This window comes from Panthera leo, chromosome E3 (assembly GCF_018350215.1).
Source record: "Panthera leo isolate Ple1 chromosome E3, P.leo_Ple1_pat1.1, whole genome shotgun sequence".
Taxonomy (NCBI): domain Eukaryota; kingdom Metazoa; phylum Chordata; class Mammalia; order Carnivora; family Felidae; genus Panthera; species Panthera leo.
This window is the reverse complement of record NC_056694.1, coordinates 29,142,961-29,157,858: the sequence shown is the minus strand read 5'-3', so window position 1 is coordinate 29,157,858 and position 14,898 is coordinate 29,142,961. Positions and strand designations below refer to the sequence as shown.

The 14,898-nt window shown below is 39.7% G+C and overlaps 1 protein-coding gene across 2 annotated transcripts in view; it reads right to left on the bottom strand.

The window, feature by feature from the left end:
* Positions 1–14,898, bottom strand: part of PARN (poly(A)-specific ribonuclease) — a 168,564-nt gene that overhangs the window by 89,731 nt on the left and 63,935 nt on the right. For both annotated transcript variants that reach the window (XM_042921059.1, XM_042921060.1), the window contains exon 21: positions 12,359–12,433. In XM_042921059.1, the coding sequence (XP_042776993.1) occupies positions 12,359–12,433 (75 nt within the window). The remainder of the gene's footprint in view (positions 1–12,358; positions 12,434–14,898) is intronic.

The following is a 14,898-nucleotide window of genomic DNA, read 5'->3' as shown; positions in this document are numbered from 1 at the left end:
GGGATTGAGCCCCTAGTTGGCTCACGGCTGACAGCACAGAAGCTGCTTGGAATTCTCTCCCTGTCTCTCTGCCCCTCCCCCACTCACACTGTCCCTCTCTCTCCCCCTCCCTCTCTCTCAAAAATAAATACATAAACTTAAAAAAAAAAACAGTACCCCACATTTCTCCAATTAACATGTAGAAAGGACAAAGGCCATTCCTTCTAACTGGACAGTGTTAACATAAAGCCTTGTTACTAAACAGTTATTTTAAGCAATGTTTGCTTCTTATAATCATACAACTTGAAAAACACTAATACCTAGATATATTGAAGTGGGGTGTGGAAGTTAAGGCAAAGCCATGGTCTGAAGTGTTAGGCGCCATCACCACCATCAATTATAAGTTACTTAACACTTCAGTTGTCTAGCATTTTCTGGCATTTTTGCGAAACATAATGAAGTGACGTTTAGCCTGCTACTAAAGTGATATTTGGGCTTCTTTCCAGGACAAACAAGAAAAGACAGGTTGTAAAAATACTCAACAGTGAAAATATTATCAACAAATATCATGTATCAAAATATTTCATATTCATCCTTTCAGAATAGCAGATTTAAGCCAAGAAATTGAAGGAGGAAAATTCAGAGAAACTAATTCCATAAATTTCAGGATTAGAAAACAGACACATAAAATAACTACAGTCAAACCGTAGGAAGGAACTATTCTGCCAGCCGTCTGTTTCAAAAGCAAAATGTTTCCCTTTGCTGTGCTCCTGCACGTATATAAAGGCAAGTAATGTTTCAGTCTTAAATTTAAATATTTTAACACATAGGTAAAACCTGTTCACTCTAGAAAAGTCAGAAAATGAAAAAAAAAAGAAAAACCACAACACACAATAAAGTAAAACTACCTGTAATTCCATCACCCCAAGTGACTCGCTGGTGACATTTTTAGTAACAAAACAGTATTTTGAATTAGCCATTGATGTGCCCCCAAATTATTTCACGTATACCATTTCAGATTTGCTAAAACCAGATTTATTTCATTTTTAAAAATAATCAGGTTGTAAAATGTGGAATCACGGATGAGAGAACAACGTAAACGCATAAAGACGGACACAGCTAACCTACTTCATCAGCAGTTTGCTATTTCTGATGACAAAAACACAACACCTACTGGCACTGGAAGCCTCAGGAACAACACTCAGACGCAACGTTCACACTGAGTCCTCAAAGTCTGTCTATCAGGGGCCTGAAAGCAATCAGACAGATCGGCCTCACAGCTTTAAACGTCCTACTACCACCAACATTCCAAAAATGTACTAAGAGCAACACGGCACTAAATCAGGCACGATTTAGTATTCTGCATAACCTTAAATAGTATGTACGATAAAAATAACAATGAAACATACAACTCCATTCAAGGATACACAGAATTATCTGAGTGTATAAAGGGACACATCATATCCCTAGTCATACAGATTCAGTATGTCCAAATAAAGATGTCAATATAATTAATTGGTTAAGATGTCAGCGAAAAATACCAATGGGCTGTCTGACTGACCCTAACAAAACGATTCTAAAGCTCAATCAGAAGAATAAATAAAAGCTTATTTTGGAATAGGAGTCAAGAGGCCTAGAATTGCTTAAATTAAATGTCCAACAAAGAAAACTGTTAAAAGAACAAACTGTGAAACAATACACAAAGCATACATTACTTTAGATGAAATATACACTTAAATACCATATACACAAGTGAAAGGTAAATCCCAAATATTACTGCAATTATCTTTGTTAATAAAGAGAGGGACACTGGACAATTTTTTGAGTTCTCTGGTAGTTTAAAATGTTACTATTAATAACAATAAATCATCACTGTTTACTAAGAAAAAAATGAGCTGTTTTTAGATTTTTTTTTCGTTTTCATTTGAATCTAATGATTTTTGCTTCTCCAGAACTTATTTTAAAAATAAAATTGTGAGTCTGAGCCCCATCAGGCCCTGTGCTGATGGCACGGAGCCTGCTTGGGGATCTGTCCCTCCTTCTCTCTGCCTACCCCCAGCTTGTTCTCTCTCTCTCTTTCAAAATAAATAAACTTGAAAAAAATGTTTTGAAATGAAAGACAGACTAAGGCATTAATAAAGACACTCTTTAAATTAAAGAATTTAAAATAGTAAACACCTGTCATCCAAAAGGGACATAGTTAAATAAGTTACGTGAAATGCAATGCATCCGATAAAGAAAACACTCCCAGAAAACCGTGTGACAGCACGAGAAACGCTCATGACCTAATATTAACTAAAAAAGCAGACTCAAAAATGCATCTGAAGTCCGATCCCAATTGATTTTTAAAAGTCATGAAAATACTCATCTCTACAAAATACAATAACTAAAAAGAAATACTAATCAAAATAATACTGGTATTTATGACTAGGTTGTGAGACCATGGTCGAATTTTCTTCTTCATATTTTCAAGTATTTTTCACATTTCCAACAATGAATTTGATTTACTTCTAAAACTGGGGGCAAGAGAGCACAACAAAATCAGTTTGTTACAAGTGATACTACAATTAAATATGACAGATCCACTAAATACTCTGATAGTGTAACAGAAAGCCAACATTCTTAGATCCAGACAACATGGGCTCGAGAACACAAAAATCAAATCCCATGCTTTGCTATGGACCAGAAACAATTTAACAGCACATGAAGATTCAGCCTCTAGAGCTCTAACACTGCATTTCTTTCTCCTGGTTACATTCTCACTGCCACAGAACTCATTTTCTTATTGCTGCTTTAAAGCGGGTAATTATGTTAAGAACTTGGGAAGCCTTATCTGGCAGTCAGGAAGCTTTCTGCCCTATTCTCATACCAGCTAATGCCCTAAAGAATACTAATTAGGGAGATTTCAAGTTATCGCTACTCTCTTAAATAAATCTGCCTGATACAGATCTCATAGGACAGATGTGCAACACTACTAATTCTCAAGATTAAACACATGGGAGAATTAGGAAAACAAGGCTCTTAATAAATATTATTAAAAATTTCCACAGTACTTTCTGCAGATTAAGTGATTTAGAGGAGTTAAAAAAAAAAAAAAAACATCAATTGCTTTAAGAAGTTTTCAACAGAAGATATATATACACAAAACAAGACATTCACACTATCTCACTAATAATGATTTTCCTTTACCAATACGCCACTACTACAAAAACTTCGCCTGTATAAAAACAAATGCATTGTTTCTCGGATGCGGTACTTATGGCATGAAACTCATGTATCATTTAAACACACAAGTAATTTATTAGGGCCTCCCTCTAAAACGAGCTTATTTAATAGAACCATTAGAAAGTCATGTCACAGCTGAACTCATTTATCTATTGCTATATTTATAATTCAAGATAACTGTTGTAAAGTAACACTACACAGAGTTTAAGATTAGGAAAATTAACATGAAAGGAAAAACATTCTCTTTTTTTTGGTTCTTTCTTGAATGTTCTGCACATTTCCTCTTTGACAAGAGTAAATACACAATAACGCACTAGCCAACTATGAAAAAGGCAAAAATAGAAAGAAGCAAAGATATCAAATCCTTTAATTTTGTCTATTGGCATACATGCCTACCCCAAAGGAACTGAATTTAAGTCACTTTTAATTGGTTAAAGGAGCTAAGTCCCAGGTTGTTTGTTGTTTTTTGTTTTTTGTTTTTAAATACATTAACATGAGATTTTAAAATGTTATTTAACATGGAGCGCCTGGGTGTTTCAGTTGAGTATCCAGCTTCGGCTCATGTCATGATCTCACAGTTCGTGAGTTCGAGCCCCGTGTCGGGCTCTGTGTTGACAGCTCAGAGCCTGGAGCGTGCTTCAGATTCTGTGTCTCCCTCTTTCTCTGCCCCATCCCCACTCAAGCTCTGTGTCTCTCTCTCTTAAAAATAAATAAAACATTAAAAAAAATTTTTTTAATAAATGTTATTTAACAAACAGAAAGAGGTAGTTAAGCACGACATAATAATACGGCAGGAAGTGTTCCATCGAAATCATATACTACACAATTTAAAAGCACAAATAAAGGTATTCTGCCTCCAGTACTGGAGAAATACACTTCTGACAAATCAACTTTTCTGCTGATCTGAGAAAAAGTGAAAAAACAAAAACAACCCCAAGTATCTGAGGGCTCTGGAATATAAACAGAAACAGGTAGATTTTGCAAAGGAGTCAAAAATTGGAGGAAGCCAGCTGGCACAAAGTGAATTTCCTGGGGGTTTGTGTGTGTGTGTGTGTGTGTGTGTGTGTGTGTGTGTGTGTATGTGTGAGAGAGAGACAGAGACAAAGAGAGAGACAGAGAGAGAGACAGAGAGAGAGAGACAGAGAAAGACTATGCCCTCAAGGGAAATTGCAGCTAAAGGGGTATAGGGCAACTAAAACTCTGAAAGAAGAATCCTATGTCTTCCTGGTAAGAGGAACCAGAAGCATGAGGCAACCAGTGACAAAGGAATCCCAGAACAGAAGAAACCAGAAAGTGGGAACTCCAAATTTGGTGTATAGCCTCAGCCCATGTGTCTGCATGATGCTTACTTAACCTTTTTAAGATTTTATTTTTAAGTAATCCCTACACCCAACATGGGGTTAGAACTTATGCCCCTGAGAACAAGAGCTGTATGCTCTACCAACTGAGCCAGGTGCTCCAACCCTTACTTAACCTTGCATGTGGCAGACTGAAAACAGTCTGAGCTGAGATCTGAGCCACAGACCTGCCATAGACATGAGTTTGTAGTCAGAGTTTAATTAAACTAAATGCTTGCTAGAACTAAAACAAAATATCAACACTCTTCTGAGGGATCTAAGTGAATGCAGGGTCTCCAGAAAAGAATATTCACAATGTCCAGGAAAACAATCCCAAATTACTTAGCATGTGAAGAGCCAAGAATACATGACCCATCTCAAGGGAACCGTGATCAACAGGTACCAACACATAAGTGATGCAGATGCTAGAATTATTAGACAAAGACTTTAAATAAGCTATTCTAATTATGTTCAGTGAGGTAAAGGAACAGAGGCTCAAAATAAATGAAGACAGGAAACCTCAACAGAGAAAAAGGAAAGATAAAAATAAACTGAATGGAAATAACAGAACAGAAAAATATAATACACGAAGTAAAATTCACTGGATGGGCTTAACAGTAGAAAAATGAGAACTGAAGGAAAAGCCAGTGAGCTTGTAGATCAACAGAAATACCCAACAAGAAGAGAAAAGAAAGGTAGGAAAAAAAATGAACTACTGGAACAACATCAAAAAGCCTCTAACATATAGGTAATTGGAGCCCCCAGGAGGAGATACAAGAGAATACAGAACAGGAAAAAAATATGTGAATAATGTCTAAAAACTTCTTAAATCTGGTGAAAGACATACATTTATAGATTCAAGCAGCTCAGTCAACACCCAATGGGATAATTACAAACAAAGCCATTCCTAAATACATCATAGTCAAACTGCTGAAACCAAGGATAAAGAGATAATCTTGAATATCTATTTCTATATGGCAACAGTGATGCAATTATTGTACACTTCTCCTCAGAAACCATTGGAGACCAGGAGACAGTGGAACAATATCTTTAAAATGCTAAAAGAGGGGCGCCTGGGTGGCTCAGTCGGTTGAGCGTCCGACTTCGGCTCAGGTCACGATCTCGCAGTCCGTGAGTTCGAGCCCCGCATCAGGCTCTGGGCTGATGGCTCAGAGCCTGGAGCCTGCTTCCGATTCTGTGTCTCCCTCTCTCTCTGCCCCTTCCCCGTTCATGCTCTGTCTCTCTCTGTCTCAAAAATAAATAAATGTTAAAAAAATAAATAAATAATTAAAAAAAATAAAATAAAATGCTAAAAGAGAAACCCAGAATTCCATACCCAGCTAAATAACCTACATGGATGAAGACAAAATACAGATATTTTCATATAAAGGAAAACTAAGAGGATCAGCTGCCACAACAGCAGCATTTTAAGAAATACTGATGGAAGTTCCTTACACTAAAGCGACATGATACTCTAAAGAAACTTGGATCTTCAGGAATGAATGAAGACATCTGAATTGGTAAATATCTGGGTAAAGAGAAAAGAATCCACACTTTTAATATCTTAAAATACATATGACTGTTTAAAGCAAAATTATAACACGACTTTGTAGAATTTATAATGCATGCAAATATTATACATACACCAAATATGGCTTGAAAACCAATGGGGACTGCAATAAATGAACCTGTATGGAATGTAAGCTTTCTACATCATGTGTGAAGTGGTATAATATGAACTCTAATTACACTGAAAAGTTATGAACAGATGTTAAAATATCTAAAGCAACCACTAAAAAATAATGTAAAGAAGTGGGCATTAGAAAGGCAAGAGAGAAATTAAAATGGTATTCTTTAAAAACTTCAAATAACCCAAAAGAGGACAGAAGAGGGAGAAACAAAGGAACAAAAGTAGAGGGAACAAAGAACAAATTTTAAAATGACAAAAGCACTGAGGCGCCTGGGGGGCGCCTTTGGGCTCTGTGCTGACAGCTCAGAGCCTGGAGCCTGCTTCAGATTCTGTGCCCCCCACTCCCTCTCCGCCCCTCCCTCACTTGCTCTCTCTCTCTCTCTCTCTCTCTCTCAAAAATAAATAACACTTAAAAAAATGTGTATGCACCTAATAACACAGTCTTAAAGCTAACACGATTAAAAGGAAATAGACAATTCCATAATCACAGGAGATTTTATTAACACCCTCTCTCAAAAATTAATACATTAAATAAAACACTGGTAAAGACACTGAATATCTAAGCACCAGTAACCTTTATACACCAAACCATATACCGCAGAACTCACATTCTTTTCCGGGGCACACAGTATGTTCAGCAAGGTAGACCTTACGTTAGGCCATAAAGCAAGTTTCGGTAAACTTTAGAAGACTGAAATCATAGCGAAACCTCTAATCACAACAGAATTAAATTAGGAATTAGTGTCAAGAGTTCAAGGAAAATTTCTAAACACTTGGAAATGAAGCAATATGCTTCTAAATAATCCAGGGTCAAAGGAGAAATTAGAAAACGCATCTAATTTAATAATAATGGGATTACAACACGTAATTTGTGGGAGGCACCTAAAGCAGTGCTTAGAGAATCATTTGTGGCTTGCAATGTTTATATTGGAAACAAAAAAGGTCAAAGTCAATGGCTAGGAAAGAGTTTCGGCTACATCCACAGCGCTAGCTGGCCGTGAGGGCTTGCACACCCACACAGAAAGTAAGAAGGTACAGCTGAGAGTAAGAAACGGGGCAGACGTGCAAACTGCTTACACGTCGCATGTCTTCCCCAACCCAGCTGGCAAAAGGTAGAAGCCTCACCGGCTCAAGGTGTTTAAACACACACATGACCACTCCCTGGCTGACCACTGAGCTATATGGACCCAGGGGCGACCTTCAGGAAGCCACACTTCTACAAGTGTAGAAGAACGTTTAAAAATCAATCACAGAAGGCAGCTCTTTCTGCCCATGGGTCCTGTCCCTGTGCTTTAATAAAATCACCTTTTTGTACCCCCCCCCCAAAAATAAAATATAGCATAACATAAATAAAATAAAATAAAATAAAATGAATAAAATAAAATAAAATAAAAATCAATTACATAGGGCTCTACTTCAGGAAGTGGGAAAAAGAAGGGCAAAGTAAACCCTAAGCAAATAAAAGGAAGGAAAAAGGGAAGAAAAAAAAGGGCAGAAACCCAGTAAATAGGCAATAATAAACAATACAGAAAATGAATTAAAACAAAAGCTGGTTCTTTGAAAAGACTGTCGAAATTAGTAACCCCCACCAAGCATGATCAAGGAAAAGTAAGAACACACATCACTAATATCACGTATGAAGCAAGGCATTATCACTACAGACTCTGCAGGCATTAAAAGGAAAACAAAAAGCACAGGTAAATTTTAAAGTTATAAGCACTGTTTAGCAAAACAATGCTGACTAATCGCCTCGGGTCATATCCACAACTCAAAGATTTGCCTGTTCTTCGCAAATAAAAGCTGTGCATTTAAAAGTACAATTTAATATAAACATGCTCATACTCTAGAGCGAAGTGAAGCAAGTTTCTCCCTCCATCCCAACAAACTGTCCTGAACGAGCTCCTAAGGCAGCATATCAGAAATTTATACAACTACCTGCTGGCTTTACAAAATAATTGTCAGATTTCTACCTCTTCTAAAGTGCCTTTATCAATTTCTGCTTTTTAAATATTTCTGGCAGTATGCTACAATTTCCAGCTTTCAACATAAGTGAAAAGGTTTTTTTTTCTCAAGCTATTACTATGAAAATGTATGATGAATTTAGGACACTCAAGACAAAAATACTCAATGTCTAAACATTGAGGGTATGACTAGAAGGTTCTCTGAACTTTTGAAATATTGCTGGGCCCCTCCCTAACAAAACTACATTAGGTATATAAAAATCTTGGGTTTTTTTGCAAGTTTATTTTTATTTATTTATTTTGAGCGAGAGAACACAGGAGAGGGACAGAGAGAGAGAGGGAGAGAGAATCCCAAGCAGGCTCCAAGCTATCAGCACGGAGCCTGAGGCGGGGCTCAATCCCATGAACCATGAGATCATAACCTGAGCTGAAACCCAGAGCTGGATGTTTAACCAACTGAGCCACCCAGGTGCCCCAGGAATATAAGAATCTTAAATATGAATGAGCAATTCAGAAGTTACAATGAAAGGTGATTTCTCACTCCAGTTCTTTGAGGAAAATTCCCCAACAGTGACATTAAGTGACATTCTCCATGGTCACGAACTACCTTACCTCAAGAGCTACCGGGGAACAATGCTCAATGTATGGCTTGAATGGGCTATCACCACCTGAACACCCCAAAGCCACAAAGACCCTCACCTTGATGTTTTGCAAACAAACAAAACAATCAGGAATCAAACAAAATGGCACTCAGTAGAAAGATTTTAATTATTAGTATAACAACGTTCCCTAGAAAAAGAGAACTTTCATATTCAAGATATTGAAAATGTTTTGTTTTTTTTTTTTTAATCTTGGTTAGACTTAGTATTATCAAAAGAAAAAGACAGGTGTCAGTTTAGAAGCCATTTCTTAAATGTAAATCAAAAATTAGTTTGTAACAGAGCCAAAGAAGCCATTACAAGCTGCTATATAAATAGGCATTTAATGATTTTTCCAATGTTACATTATTGATCTAACAGGCCCTCTGTTTCCGCTGAAATGAATAAGTAATTTGTTTAAGTTAACACTAATAGGATTTGCAGCACATTAGCTATCCTAGGTCTCTCTCATCATCAGAATTACTACTACAAAAAACAGATTTTTACACTTTCAATGAAACTGCATAATTTTAGACATCACGGCAAAAGACTAGAGACATTACAAATATCCATCCCATGCAAAAAGGCATTTTTAAAAATTTTTTTAAATGTTTTTTTATTTATTTTTGAGAGAGAGAGACAGAATACAAGCAGGGGAGGGGCAGAGAGAGAGGGAGACAAAGAATCCGAAGCAGGCTCCAGGCTCTGAGCTGTCAGCACAGAGCCCCACACGGGGCTCAAACTCACGAGCTGTGAGATCATGACCTGAGCTGAAGTCAGATGCTTAACCGACTGAGCCACCCAGGTGCCCCAGCAAAAAGGCATTTCCAAGTCATGATACTTTGACTATCATTTACCCAGCTCAATAAACATTTACTCTCAGCACTAAAAACACCACGGTGAGCAAGTGGTCTGGTTCCTGCTCTCAAAGAGTTTACAGTTCACCAGGGAAGATAATCAAACAAGGTATATCCATGAAGGACGCCAGGCTGCACAGAAATGGGGCCCAGAGAAGGAGACATCCAGAGAAATGGATGTTTAAGCCGACATGAGGCAGGAAATGGGACACAGCCAAGCTCTGGAGGAAAAGGATGGTAAAGAGGTGGCTTGTGGCAAAGAAACTTAGGGTCATAGGCACAGCATGTGCAAATGGCCAGGTATTTCTGTTGAGTGTTGTCCTCTGTGTAAGAGCCTACAATGGAAACTGAGACTTTACTAGTAAAGCTGCATCTCTTGAGACACAATAGTCACCTACTTCAGGTAGGAGGAAAAAGGTAAAAAGGTCACAATTTCATCTTGGCCTCTTCCCCATGTTACCCACTCAAACACACGTTTCTACTCATGCCACGGTGCGTTCCGGGCACTGGAGAAGGAGTCAGTGGGGAATGAGGCGGACTCAATACTGCCCTCAGGGAAGCAACACACAAAACCAATCAAATGACGTGCCTCCGGAGCAACGTGATTCTGAAATGCAGTTCCCAGATTTCAGGTATCGCTGAATGAAATACTGAGCTCGAAAGCTACCGTTGGAGGCATACTGCGATCGTAAGTAAGGGAGCAAGCATGACTAGACGTCAAACATGGTACCACAGGAACGTCACAAGAAGCTGTGACACCGCACACACATAAACGAGGAGTCTGCTCGTGTGTGCAAGCAAATACCACCAGCTGGTGCTTTACACATCTCACGGCACGCTCGCACACTCTCATTTTTACTGTTCGCAGCAAGGGAGGCCAAGCAGATGTGTGAATGATCACCTAGCATTTGTCAAACACCGCTGGTGGAGTGCCAGGCCCCCCACTAATGTCCGTGACCTCGCTTCACAAAGTACCCGTCACCGAATCCACCTCTCAAATGAGGAGCCCATGGCTCGGAGAGTTCACATAACCTGCCCAAAGACACACGGCTGACGAGCGGTGGGGCGAGCGTAGGCCCCGGGGCGGTCTGCATCTCCTCTACCCCACCGTGTGGCTTCAGTGTCACACAAGTATGCGCTGTGAGGGAGGTGAAGGGTGATGCTGGGCCAAGGAGGTGTGGCTAGACTTCCAGCCAAAAGTTCTAGTTCTGTGTCCTTGCAGCCGCAAGAAAGTCTTGTTACACTCTCGATCTCAGAGTCCCTTTCCCCTCCCTGAAGTTATCTTTGCCTCTCTAATAATCAGTCCCTCTGGGGGCCATCTCAACGGCCTTTCTAAGGATCGCAGGAGAATGAATCACAGAAATAAGCAAATACCAAAACATTTAACAAGCAACATCATTCACACCCTGTATCCAACACTATTCTCGGTGTCACATGCTCCTGAAGGACATTTCACGCTGAAATCCACTACCAAGGAATCGTCATACATGTTCAAAGCTGTGCCAAGCTTCACGTACATCATCTCCTGTAATCTTCACAATAACCCCAATAAATTCATACTGTCATCCTCACTTTACAGAGATAAGCAGAAGCTTATCAAGGTTAAAGAACTTGCCCAAGGTCATACAACTACAGGTAGGGCAGCAGTGTGATTCCAGAGCCTAAGGTCTTCACTGCAATGTAACCTATATTCCTGCAGTGGTCATATAATTAAGAAGAAACACGAAAATACTCTGATCTGAATGGGCGTACTTGTGGAAGTTTTCATATATAGTTACTCATTTAGTTACATTACCAGAATTATATAGTTTCAGTATGTGGTACCTTGCTAAATAAACAAAAGTTTAATTAGACGTATCACTTTAGGGGAGCTTGGGTGGCTCAGGCGGTTGAGAGTCAGACTCGATTTCAGCTCAGGTCATGATCTCACGGTCGTGGGATCGAGCCCCGTGTCAGGCTCTGTGCTGCTGAGCATGGAACCTGCCTAAGATTCTCTCTCTCTCTCCCTCTGCCCCTCTGCCATTCACACAAGCACTCTCTCTCTCAAAGTAAATAAATAAACATAAAAAAAAAAAGACATAACACTTTAAAATTCCACACCGCTTACATTATTAAGCACCAGGGAAACTTGAAATCTATGTGAGGAAGCAGCTGTTTAACAACACATATTTTATCAATAACTTTCAATCCTAGGAAAATACATTTTCAGATGGTTAATAGCAAAATTATTTAGGATCCAGTAAGAGATGTGGTGTTCCACCTTATACCGTTCTATTTTGAAAGCAAGTAAAACATCTTCCAGTGTGTTTGTAAAACAAGTATTCGAGACAAGTTTAATGAAATGAATAGATGACAAAAACATAAATAAATGGAAAAAGTACAGAGACGAACAATGGATACAGGTAACACTTTTTGATGCTCCCCATTCTGCTCAATTTGCCACTTTTAATTCTCAAAGCCAATCTGCAATTCGTTTTAAAAAAGTGCAACGCGAGGGGAACAGAAAGGAGGCAATCTACACGTGATACTGACTGATCACCCCCTTTATTGTAGACACAGCTCTAAACAAACCAGGCAGCAGTGCTTGTGAATCAGAGGACTGGAGCCACCGCATAAAGAGGGCCAGCTTGCATTTTCATTCATATACAAAACCTCTACCCCAAGCACTCACCGATCTGCACTTGTTCGGGCTGGCTGAGAGAGACAAACGCTGATGTGTCATCAATCCAGGATATCTGAATGTTACCTGTAATAGCGAAATAAAAGTAAAGGGAACATGTGACCCTTCAGATCACTACCAGACTTCATTTGCACGTCTGATATATTTCAGAATGTGTTAATTTTTTAAAATTTTTCCCCTAGTTTTCCTTTTTAATATTTATTTATTTTAGAGAGAGAGAGAGAGAGAATGAGCAGGGGAGGGGCAGAGAGAGACAGGGAGACACAGAATCGGAAGCAGGCTCCAGGCTCTGAGCCGTCAGCACAGAGCCCAATGTGGGAGTCGAACCCACAGACCGTGAGATCATGACCTGAGCTGAAGTCGGACGTTTAACCGCCTGAGCCACCCAGGCGCCCCTGTTTTCATTTTAATTAAAAAAAACAAATGACTTGTGTGATACTGGACAGATAATCTCTCTGCATCTCTGTCCTCATCAGATGATGACGATGGCACTTACTGCATTAAGCATTTCAGGAGATACATAAGCTTTGAAAATTACAACTGGAAAACACAAAAGGAATCCAAGTAGCAAGAAGTGAGAAAAACTCAACGTTGATCTCAAGGCCAGGTAAAGCAAACAGGTAGCAGGCAGACGAGGACCAAAGAAAAGAAGGTGTCAGAGAGAGGAAACCAAGACAGACTAACGGAGGCAAGAAAAAACCGAGAGGGGCAGAAAGCAGTCAAGCGAAACCAAGTGATGTTCACATGAAGAGAGACAGACCTTCCAGAAAGGCTAACCACCTGCAGACAGACAGAAGGCACGAGGGCGCTGGGGAGAAGGAAGGACAGGCGTGGTGGGCAGAAGCTCGGGAAAACTGAAGGGGAAGCAGAGGCCTAATTATTCTGCTACTGCTCTCCTCCAAAAGACACGCAAGACTGGAATTATTAAAACTGGGTAAACATCACCAGAATTTAGTAGTGAAAAAAAATGTTTTTAATTCCTGCTGAAATTTTCAAAGGCTACAAATGCTTGCGAACTCATTGTCATAGGACAAAAACTCACTTCCTGTTGCACAGCAAGGTACCATAATGACTTCCTCAATGACTAAAGTCCCTTCTCTACTGTGTGTGTTTTAGATAAATAATAATAGTCAACATTTATTTAGTCGCTGTAGGCCACAAACTATGCTAAATGCCTTCCACGAATTAGCTCATTTAGTCCTCGTGAAATGCTGAATACAGTAAGTGGCATCATCAGCATCTCCGGTTAGGACACAGACACACAGAGAGATTATCTGCCCAGTATCACACAACTCATTTGTTTTTTAAGTAAAACGAAAACAGGGGCGCTTGGATGGCTCAGTCAAGTTAAGCGTCTGACTTAGGCTCAGGTCATGATGTCACAGTTCATGGGTTCCAGCCCCACATCAGGCTCCAAGATGGCAGTGCAAAACCTGCTTGGGATTCTCTCTCACCTTCTCTCTGCCCCTCTCCCACCCAGGCTTTTTTGCTCTCTCAAAATAAATAAACTTAAAAAGAAAAAATTGAGGGGCACCTAGGTGGCTCGGTTGGTTGAGTGTCCAACTCTTGATTTTGGCTCAGGTCATGATCTCAGGGTTGACGGGTTCAAGCCCCGCATTGGGCTCTGCACTGACAGCGTGGAGCCTGCTTGGGATTCTCTCTCTCCCTTTCTCTCTGTCCTTCCCCTGCTTGTGCTCTCTCTCTCTCTCTCTAATACATAAATACACTTTAAAAAAAATGTTAAAAAAAAAAAAGAAAACAAAATTCTCCCCTGAGCCTTCTACTTAATTTACCCAATTAAAGGTTGACTAAATAGGGTAAGCACTTCGCAATTCGAGAAAGAACGGCAACAACATCAAAAGCTCTCAAAACAAATTAGCCACTGATTCAACTGCATTTCCAGATCTGTATTTAAATTAACAAGGAAGACCAGAATTTCAGACATCATTGAGACTGGCTGCAAAGACTGGGAAACATACCTTGTTTCGCTTACGTTTCTAAAAGTTAAGTCTGTAAAGTGTTTTGCTTATAAAATCTAATACATATATGCTTATTTTAGGAAATACAGAAAAGCATAAAGAAGCCTATCTCACAGTCAGCGATGGGGCGCCTGGGTCGCTCAGTCAGGTGAGCGTCTGACTCTCGACTTCAACCCAGGTCATGATCCCAGGGTCGTGGGATCGAGCCCTGTGTTGGACCCCCCACTCTGAGCGTGGAGCCTCCTTAAGATCCTCTCTCTCTCCATGAGCCCCGTTTCGGGCAAGCTCGATCCCTGCTTGGGACAAGAAACATGAGCCCTTTCTCTCTCTCTCTGTCTCTCTGTCCCTCATGGCATTCTCTCTCTCTCTCTCTGCCCCTTGCTCACTTGTGCCCTCTCAAAAAAAAAAAAAAAAAAAAAGATTCTTTCTCTCCCTCTGCCCCTCCCTGCTCCTGCTCACACTTTCTCTGTCTAAAAAAATGAAAAATAAAAAAACTCAAAACAGTCAGTGGTAATAGCATGAAGCTTCCTTTCAGTCTGATTTCTATACAAA